Source organism: Nematolebias whitei, chromosome 16 (genome assembly GCF_014905685.2).
Source record: "Nematolebias whitei isolate Nwh7 chromosome 16, NemWhi1, whole genome shotgun sequence".
Lineage (NCBI taxonomy): Eukaryota > Metazoa > Chordata > Actinopteri > Cyprinodontiformes > Rivulidae > Nematolebias > Nematolebias whitei.
Genome location: NC_056513.1, coordinates 45,814,754 through 45,824,968, shown reverse-complemented (window position 1 = coordinate 45,824,968; position 10,215 = coordinate 45,814,754). Strand labels below are relative to the sequence as shown.

Here is a 10,215-nt window from a genome sequence, read left to right as displayed (position 1 = left end):
AGCAGCTCTTTGGTCCCTCTGCAGCAGCTCTTTGGTCCCTCTGCAGCGGCTCTTTCAAGCTTTGACCAAAACTTACATAAACCTGAATTTTACTGGTTGTTATACAAACAACAAAAAACGATTAGTTCAAACAGTTTTCCTGCCATTTCTTTTGCAAATATGTGAACATTGGAGCGAGTACAAGGAGTAAAACATACTTAACTTTATGCTTTCTATGAAGAACTGTCTGCATAGTTGATAGATTTTTTTTAAATGGTAAAAACTGAATTTTTCCCTTTTACAAGAATCTGGTCTTTTTCTTTAATAAATGTTAAAAGTCATTAGATAATTTTTTGCTTTAACATGTCACCCCTACTGGCCACAAATGTCCCCTCCAGCAAACTTAAAGTGTCTCCTGGGCCTCCAGTTGATGACCACCGTTGTAACAGATTTTTGCGGCTCCAGACACGTTTAATATCGTGAACGAAGACGTAAAAATGGCTGTTTTGATCATAAATGTTGTAGACCCCTGCTCTAAGTTTGTACATGTACAGCAAGGTAGGCTCTTAGTAACATCACTATCATAAACAGTCACATTATTGTTTTTTTTTCGTCCAGTTTGAGCTGTAAGTAGTAACTCATGTGTCAGTCCAAAAGTTTGACAAACTCCAGAATGTTATCTCTCAAGAAAATATTACTAACAAAAACCAAGGAGTGTTTGCTTCATTTAGGTTGATCTTAACTTGCTGCAAAATAAAAAGCAACAGAACCGATAAATATCCCCCAATATAAATAAATAAAATGTAAAACTCTTAAACTAGCATTTCAGTGGGCTAAGTGCTAACGTGCATCTTATTATGAATCTATCATCAATGACTGATATTAGTCCTTTGTAGTATTTTCCTCTACTTTTGTTCTGTCATAGTTGTTAGCAAAATGCAGTTAGATTAAATGTATGTCCACTTCTAGATGGCAGCAGTGATCGCCTGTGACTGTTACGTGTGATGTAGTTCATGTAACCGTTTCAAATGTTTGTACTGAATCATCACAGTACCAATTCACGCACCATTACACCCCTACATGCCACAAAGCAAATGCTTAGTACAAACAAATATCATTTTTCTATTTTCTGTTTCTGTTCATGTGAATACAGCATCACGCCCATCTTCACCCTGTCCAGTGTGTCTGGAGAGAGCCTGGACCTCCTGAAGGTTTTCCTGAACATCCTCCCTCCCCTGAGCAACAGCAAAGAACAGGAAGAACTGATGCAGCAGCTCACAGAGTTTCAGGTAAATTACCATATTTAACTTTGTACAGTAAAGTTAGTACAGTTGCTTTCTGCACTTCCTTCATCCATCCATCATCTTTACCCATGTTTTTATTTTTGGGTCATGGGGGTCACTGATGTCCAATGTTCCCTCTAATTTTTCATGTGTCTGGGCAAACACACAAGCTCCCTGAGCGCACTGAGGACCACTGTAAGCAACATCATATGTGCACGCTGTGGTCACACACACCAGTATCACACCTGTTCAAAATCTGGGATCATAGCAAGTTACATGGCTTATTAAAAAAATCAAATTACAGCAGCAATTTCCATTAGTTCACTTTGAATATAAGTTATTTGGACCACTTCAAATGAAAAAGACAATAATCTTGTTGTTCATGAGATGTGTAGTCTGTTAAATGTGAGAGTCCTGCTTTGGTCTGGGTGAGGGTCCAGTTGTGGCTTGGGTGAGGGTCCTGCTCTGGAAGATGGCTAGCAACACGGTGGCCATTGGTGTCAGAAGCATATTTGTAATATGGGAGGGGGGGGGGGGGGTCTGGGGGGGTCCTCCCCCAGAAAACTTTGAATAAAGTAGATGCCATTTCCTGCATTCTGGTGTATTTTAACAGGTTGTTTAACATCTAATTTTACCTACACAAGTAACACATGATTCAGTAGCTATTTCAGAGTTAATGGCACAACCAGACCTGCCTGACCAACAGCTCTCCTTGTGTGAATAGAGCACGCTTCGCTTCTCTCACACATCCTTATAAGTGTAGCCTAAGTGAAGAATTTACTTCCCCCTGAGGCACAGAGGCAGACGCTCTGTTCAACATCTTCTTGACTGTCTGGCTGACATCCGGGACTGGATGGCTCTTAACTTGTTAAGTTTCATTGAGAAGAAATCTGAAGTCATGTTGTTCCATTCCAATGGCTCTTTCATGAACCACTGCATCGACCTTTCCTCTCTAGCCCCGTTAAGAGAAACAAAGGGTCACTAATCTGGGAGTGATAATGGACCTTTCCTTGAAACATGAACAGTCACGTAAACATGATTGTTAAATCCTGTTTTTTTTCAGCTGAGGTGGCTGTCTAAGCTGAAGCCCATTTTATCCAAAAAGAATCTTGAGACAGTGATCCATGCGTTCATAACATCCAGGCTCGATGACTGCAATGTTTTTCTGTTTGGAATCAGTCAGTCCTCCATTGCACGTCTACAATTGGTCCAAAATGCTGCAGCCCGATTTTTAACTGGTACAGGCCATAGAGAGCACATTACACCAGTTCTGGCCTCCCTGCACTGGCTACTGGTTCACCTTCGGATCCAGTTCAAAATACTCCTGTATGTTTTTAAATCACTGAACAGTTCTGCCCCATCCTATCTCACTGATCTTCTGCAGCCATATGTCCTACCTTGCTCTCTGAGGTCAGCAGACCAGAGGCTCCTTTCAGTTCCAGAAACCTGTCGTAAGCTCAGAGGTGACAGGGCTTTCTCTGTTGCAGGTCCAAGACTTTGGAATGAGTTGCCACTGCGTGTCAGGCAGGCTCCCACTCTCACTGTTTTTAGGTCTCGCTTGAAAACCCATTTTTATTCCCTTGCCTTTGACACGGTGTGATTTGATTTGATCCTGTCTGTAGTCTACAGTGTTGGCCATTCAGTTATTATCTGCGGAGACAAACATTTAGCATTAACACAGTATTAACAACATTCAGGAATTGTTTCTATAAGAACATTATCAAATATTTTACATGAACAGTAAGATCACTCCGCCCACGAGGAACTGTAACCCAGGGTGAGCTAACCTCGGACAAACTAACAAACAAAGATAGCTGTAATGGTGGAGGTAGTGAAGCTCACGATGTTACCTGAAGCATTTAGTGAAGCATTTCTGTCTTCTCAGCCAAAATTAAGGCAAAGAAGAGGGAAAAAAAATCTAAGCTGCTAATAACTTAAAATGGTTCCTGCAGTAGATGTTTTCATGCTGCTGATCAGCACGGGGCAAGAACTCAGTCTAATTCAGTCTGTAAGAGTAAATTTTACATTGCAAAACCTATTAAACTTCTTTTTCTTCTTTTGGCTTTTCCCTCGAGTTGTCTCCACAGCGAGTCATCGTCCTCCATCTCTGTCCTCTGTGTCCTCTGTCCTCACTCCAACTACCTCCATGTCCTCTCTAACTGCATCCATATACCTCCTCGTTGTCTTCTTCCTGGCAGCTGCATTTCTAACATCCTTATACCATTATACCCACTGTCCCTCCCCTGGACAAGTCCAAACCACTGTCCCTCCTCTGGACATGTCCAAACCACTGTCCCTCTTCTGGACATGTCCAAACCATCTCAGTGTGTCCTCTCTAACTTCATCTCCCAGTTGTTCAACCTGTGCTGTACCTCTGATGATCTCATTCCTGATCTTCTCCATCCTTGTCTCTCCTAAGGAGAACCTCAACATCTTCATTTCTGACACTTCCAGTTCTGTCTCCTGTCTTTTTGTCCATGTCTCTGTCTCCAGACCATACAACATAGCTGGTCTCACCACTGCCTTCTAAACTTTTCCTTTGACCATCCAGATATACATCAAGCACTACTGTTTGCTAACACTTAGCATGATAAAAACGGCTACAAGTTGTAGGATTAACTTACTTACCGCCTTTGTTTGACGTCGTATGACTGTAAACTTCTCTGATAAATCCACGATGCCAAATATTATTCCTTGGTATGTGATGAAATATACAGTATAAAGCTTGGAAAAGCTAGAAGCCAAGCTTGCTGTAAATCCTTGTTGAGTGAAACCTGAGCCTGACGCTCCGCCTCCGGCATAATTCTTGTCCGGAAAAAATAATTATTCTCAGTGGCTTGTGTTTAAAGTTTTACTTAAAAATGAAACATGTACAGCAAAAAGTAAACAAAAACAACTTATCCACAAGTTGGTAATGAAACAGAAAAATAGCTAGGGAGGTCAAAAAACTGTTTGGCTTCACTCCCCAACTAGTCTGTCTGGACTTTCTCTCCTGACATGCCCCACCCACATCACATGACTTAAATAAACATGTTCCCAACCTCAAACCAACAAAGATCTACACATAAAACAAATAGCTTCAGTTAAATAATCTTTACAAAATTTAGTTTAGGCTCCTACATTACCGGCCCCTAATTGTTAACAGTATCTTTGGAACAATTACTTAAACTCTTATCTAAGATGCCTAAACTATTTTTAAAGAAAATCTATTCAAACAATGTGTCCCATCTTATAATGTCTGTAAAGCATTGACCTTTGAAAATATCTTCATTCATCTTCAGATTCTTGAAGAAGACACAGTTTTGTCACAGGGCGGCAAAGCTCGTTTGTCTTGGTCCTTAATTTAACTTGACGGATAAATCCTTTGCTGTCAGGAAACGTCTCCATTACCTTTCCAAGAGTCCAGAAATTTCTGGGTGAGATGTCATCAACAATGAGCACCACATCACCAACATGCAAGTTTCTTCTGGATGTGGACCATCGCCGTCGTTCTTGACATTGTGTGAGATATTCCTTACACCATCGTTTCCAGAAGACATCTGAAAGATACTGAATCTGTCTCCATCTGCGTTTAGCATACTGGTCATCTTTGTTGAACACTCCAGGTGGTAGATCAGGTTTGACTTTGAGTAGAAGCAGATGACTATGTGTTAACGCTTCTAAATCATTCAGATCTGAAGATGCTGTTGTTATGGGCCTAGTGTTCACGATTGCTTCAGCCTCACACAGCAAAGTATGGAGCCCATCTTCATCCAACATCTGCTCCTTAACAGTGGTGTTCAGAATCTTTCTCACTGAGCGAATCAAACGCTCCCAACTTCCTCCAAAGTGGGAACCTGCTGGAGGATTAAAGTACCACTGGACACCTTTTTGCTGCAGTGTCTTCATGATTTTGCTTGTGTTCCATTCACTAATAGATTTCTTCAACTCCAAATCAGCTGATTGAAAGTTTGTTCCATTGTCAGAATACATTTCTTTAACTTGTCCTCTTCTGGCTCATAGCATTGAGGCATGCATCTGTGTCGAGTGTTGGTGCAACTTCTAGATGTACTGCTCGTATGGTGAGACATGTAAAAATAACACCATATCTTTTTATCTGTCCTTTTCCCCTTTTCACCATGAATTGACCAAAATAATCAACACCGACTCTTGTGAATGGTGGATCATCAGGCTGGACCCGACATTTTGGCAGGTCTGCCATGAGTTGATTGCCTGGTGTACTATGCAATCTTCTGCATGTGATACACTTGGATAAAAACCTTCTGATGACTCCGTTTGCTCCAGGGATCCAGAATCTCTGACATAATTCAGCCAACATGTGATTCCTTCCTGCATGACCTGTCATGTTATGAATGTCTTCTAGGACAAGTCTAGTGATGTAGGAATCCTTCGGCAGAATGACTTGCTGCTTAGAATCATATGGCCAAGCTGCTCGTCTCAGCCTTCCTCCAACACGAATGACTCCATCTTGCAAAACTGGATTAAGCTTGTATAGTGAGCTGCACTTTTTCACCTTGTGATGTTCCTTCAGCATCACTAAGTCCTCATTAAACTCCTTTCTTTGGTAGTACTTCACAATTTCTGCCTCTGCCTTCTTTAAATCTTCACAGGTTAATTGTCCTTCCTTGCCAGTCCTCTTGAGAGTTTGAACTTTCCCTTCTTTTTTATCAGATCCACTTAGTTGTTTACAGCTAGCTGTCAGCTCTCTGAGAAGATCTTTCAATTTCAGAAACCATGCAACAGCACGTTGTAACTTCATCCAGGAAGAGAAGTGTTTCATCAGCTGATCTGTTGCATCCTGTTGTACTTGAACCACAGTCACATGTGCTGAAGTGATTCTTTTGACCTCTGGGTCGTCAAAGTCAACCATCATAGGATCTGGGTTCTTGGGCCACTGATCTTGAGGGCTGTGTAAAAATTCTGGTCCTGATAGCCAGTTTTTGGATTTCAAAAACACTTCAACACTCTCCTCTGGAGACGTGATCAGCTGGGTTAAGAGTGGTATTGACATACCTCCATTGTGATGTTTTAGTGCTTTCCAGGAATTTTAAGACTCGGTTAGCAACAAACATCTTGAATCTTGCACTTTCACTGTTTAAGTACTTTAGCACAGCAGTGCTATCTGTCCAAAACACAGTCTTTAAGCTCCAACTCTAGTTCTTTCCTGAGAAGTTTGTCCATTTTAACTGCCACTGTAGCTGCAGTCAGCTCCATTCTTGGAATAGAATGTTTCAATAGTCTCAATTGGTGCAATTCTTGCTTTTGTCATCATCAGAGTACATTGAGCATCTCCTTTATCATTACGTAAGAGCAGATAACTTGCTGTTCCGTAGCCATTCTCGCTTGCATCAGCAAAGTGATGCAGCTGTGCAAAGACTGAAGCACCAAACTGCTTTGCTTTAACACATCTGGAAACTCCAAAATCTTTAAGAAGCTGCAGACTTTCAGCCCATTGTATAAAGTTTTTACAATGTTTTCTGGGAGATTTTCATCCCATCTATATTTTTCTCGACACAGATTCTGCAGGATCCTTTTGGCAGGCAGTACCACAGGAGCAATGAATCCCAAAGGATCAAAGACTGAACTAATCAGGGACAGCAGACCTCTTCTTGTGTGTGGTTTCTTTTTTATGCTGATTTTGAATTTAAACTGATCCGTTTCAGCACACCATTGGATTCCTAATGCCCTCTCCATTGGCAAGTTGTCCTTATTTAAGTCCAAATCCTGAAAACCTGGAACCTTTTCCTCTTCAGGAATAGAGCACAGCAATTTCTTGCTGTTGCTAGACCATTTGGTTAGTCTAAATCCACCCTTTTCCAGCATGCATCTCAAATCATTGAAAAGAGAGACTGCAGTGTCTTCAACAGCAGTGGATTTAAGACCGTCATCTACATACAAATTCTTCCTGACTGTTTTAGCTGCTTCTTGACCAAACTCTTCCTCAAAATCTGTTGCACATTTCTGAAGTGCAAATGTTGCAATGCTTGGTGATGAGGTGGCTCCAAATATGTGAACCAACATCTTGTGTTCTATGAGCTCCTGCTCATAATTCCCATCAGGCCACCAGAGAAACCTGAGCAGGTCTGTGTCCTCATTGCTGACTCTAACTTGGTAGAACATGGCTTCAATGTCAGCCATAACTGCCACTTCTTCCTGTCGAAAGCACATGAGAACCCCTAAAAGAGAGCTTGTTAAGTCTGGTCCTTGAAGAAGCTGTTGGTTTAGTGATGTCCCCTGAAAACTTGCTGCACAGTCAAAAACAACACGCAGCTTTTGTTTTACTGGATGTCTGACTCCATGATGAGGCAGATACCAGATTCTTCCATCTGCAGACTCGCATTCAGCTCTATGAAGTTTCACAGCATATCCTTTTTGAAGAAGACTTTCCATGAAAGTGACATATTCTTTATAAAACTTAACATCTTTAGAAAACCTTTTCCTTAAGTTGAATGCATATTGTTCTGCAATAAACCGATTGTTTGGCAAAGACAGGGACTTGTTTCTTATGGGAAGACAAATGGTGTAATGACCATCAATAAGCCTCGAGGACTGAGACACCATCTCAATGGACTTGTGATCTTCTTTAGACATTTCTGTGTCTTCATTTTGTCCCATGTCAGGAAAATCCTGTTTGAACTGCAGTTGCCGAAGTTCTTCTAACCTGGCAACTGAGATTCTGTTAGCAGTCACTTCTGTCAGTTTGTTTTTGTCCACTGAAGCACTTCCACCTCTGAGTGGTCCATTTATTGTCCATCCTAGTCAGGTCCTCACACTGTATGGTCCATTTCTGACACTGTTGATTACCTGTAGTGGTTCCATTGCCTTGGGAACATTCGCTCCAACAAGCAAGCCAACTTCAGCTTTGATTGTAGGAAGCTTTACATCCTTCAGGTGTGGCCAGATGTCAACTTCTTCCTGACAGGGAATATTCTCTTTGGCCACAGGAGTAGTTTCCTGTGAAAATACTTCTGGAAGCTGTATGTACTGATTGCCATCCAGGCTACCGATTTCAAGTCCACCAACAACAGAAGTGTTCACACGAGCTTCTTTTCTCATTGTGCGCAGTAAAATACTGGTATTACGCCCCGTCATACATGGCTGGTTAATGAGCAACTTTGTGGCAAAAGTGGCAGAGCTACCTGGATCCAAAAAAGCATAGGTAGTTACTTCTTCAGTTCCTTTTTGTGACAACACGTACTGGTATAATTGACAGAACACAGTCTTTCTTACCGGCCCCAGTGACTCCAAAACTTTCACTCATTTGGACAAGAGCACTTGATATTGTTTGTCTTTCACAACTGTCTCTTGTTGTTTTTTTGTCCTGAATCTTTAGGAGTCATGTGTAGCAGTGTAGGATGTAGTCATGAACATTCTTGACACTGAGCCTTTTCCTTGCAGCTGTTGCTCATATGACCATGTTTTAGGCAGCCAAAGCATCGTCCTTTACTTTTCAAAAAGTCCATCTTCTCTGCATGTGTTTTACTCTTTAGTTTTCTGCAGGACGAAAGAGTGTGTTGCTCTCCTTTACAGAAACTACAAGGTTTGCTCTTTGGGTCTAGCTGGGGTGTCTGTTTTTGTTGTCTTTCCTGCTTGCAGCCGTCTGTATCATCTCTATATTCACCTTTGGGGTGAAAGACAGCTGTTGTGAACACCCTTTTTGCTTGAACTGTTTGTGAACGTTGCTCCTCTAAGTTCTGTTTTGCAGGTTCCTTTGCATTTGCTGAATCCTTAATATTTCCATACAGTGGGTGAAGCATATACTTAACTTGCTTATTTACAAAGTCAACAAAGTCTTTAAACTTTACTCTTTTCTTTGTGTTTTCTTGCAAGTCACAAGCCTTCTTTCTCCATGTTTCTCTGAGCTTGTATGGAAGCTTGTTAACTAGAGTCTTAATGTTAGTTGTGTTGTCCAAGTCTTCCATGTAACTAATATCTGCCATGGCATTGGAGCAGCCAAAGGATTGTAGAGCAGCGCCATCTTCTGGACTGATTGTCCGCCAGCTCAATATTTCACTTATGCTTCAGATATTTTATAATCATCACCAAAGAAGTCCTTCAACATCTGCTTAGCATGAGCATAACCTACTGCAGGTTCCATGTGGAGGCAGCTTTTGACTAGTTCATGTGGTTGTCCAGCTGTGTACTGCAGCAAAAACTGAAGACGATCTGAATCACTGTCGGTACGACCTTCAGTTCCATGCTCGATAGCTCTGATGGAGGATTTGTACTCCATTGGGTCTCCTTTGAATGTTGGAATTGTGAGTTCAGGCAGAAGTGATGTTTTGTGATTCTTTACAAGGTACTCAGTTACAGCAGCTTGCTGAGAAACTGCCTTGCAAAGACTGTCCATCACTGGTCTATCATTGAAGTTTGTGATCAGAGTGTGTGAAGAACTGGGTGGTGTAATGGGCTGAAGAGCACGGTCCACAGTGGTGGCTGGCAAGGCACCATGTGGCCGTTGTGGTAAGGTGGCATATGTCTCTGTTTTATTTCCATTTTCTTCTGTTCCTATAATGCTTTTAACTTCCCGAGTGCCTTCATATTTTTGCAAAACTTCCATTTCTGCTTCTCGTAGCTTTTCTTGAGCTTGTCTAAATTTTTTCTGTGCTTGCCAGTCTGCTTCTTCCTTTTCAGTTGCCAACTTTTCTTGCAAAGCTGCAGCCTTAGCCTTTAATGATGCACGCTCCATTTCTGCCTTTATTCGGATGAAGATGTTGAAGAAACGCTTCCACTTTGTGATCCACGACTGCTGCGCCTTATAGACTTTTTTTTTTTTTTTTTTTTTTTAACGATGGCCTCCCTTCTCCCCTTACAGCCATCCTCTCCACACCATTATTATGAAATATTTATTATAGTGACATTCTAGTGTAGGGTTTTTTTTTTTTATAGACTTTGACACCGCTGAATTGCTGTCTTCAGGTGCTACCTGTTGATCACTTACTGTCTTCAGGTG

General features: G+C 41.5%; 1 protein-coding gene across 1 annotated transcript in view; it reads left to right on the top strand.

Annotated features, from left to right (window-relative positions):
* Nucleotides 1–1,132: 1,132 nt before the first annotated feature.
* The window catches only part of LOC119423231 (GTP-binding protein 2), a gene marked incomplete at its 5' end in the record, with an annotated part of 14,169 nt that continues 5,086 nt past the window's right edge, over nt 1,133–10,215 (top strand). The window contains 1 exon segment of the mRNA XM_037690636.1: nt 1,133–1,268. Within this exon segment, the coding sequence (XP_037546564.1) occupies nt 1,133–1,268 (136 nt within the window).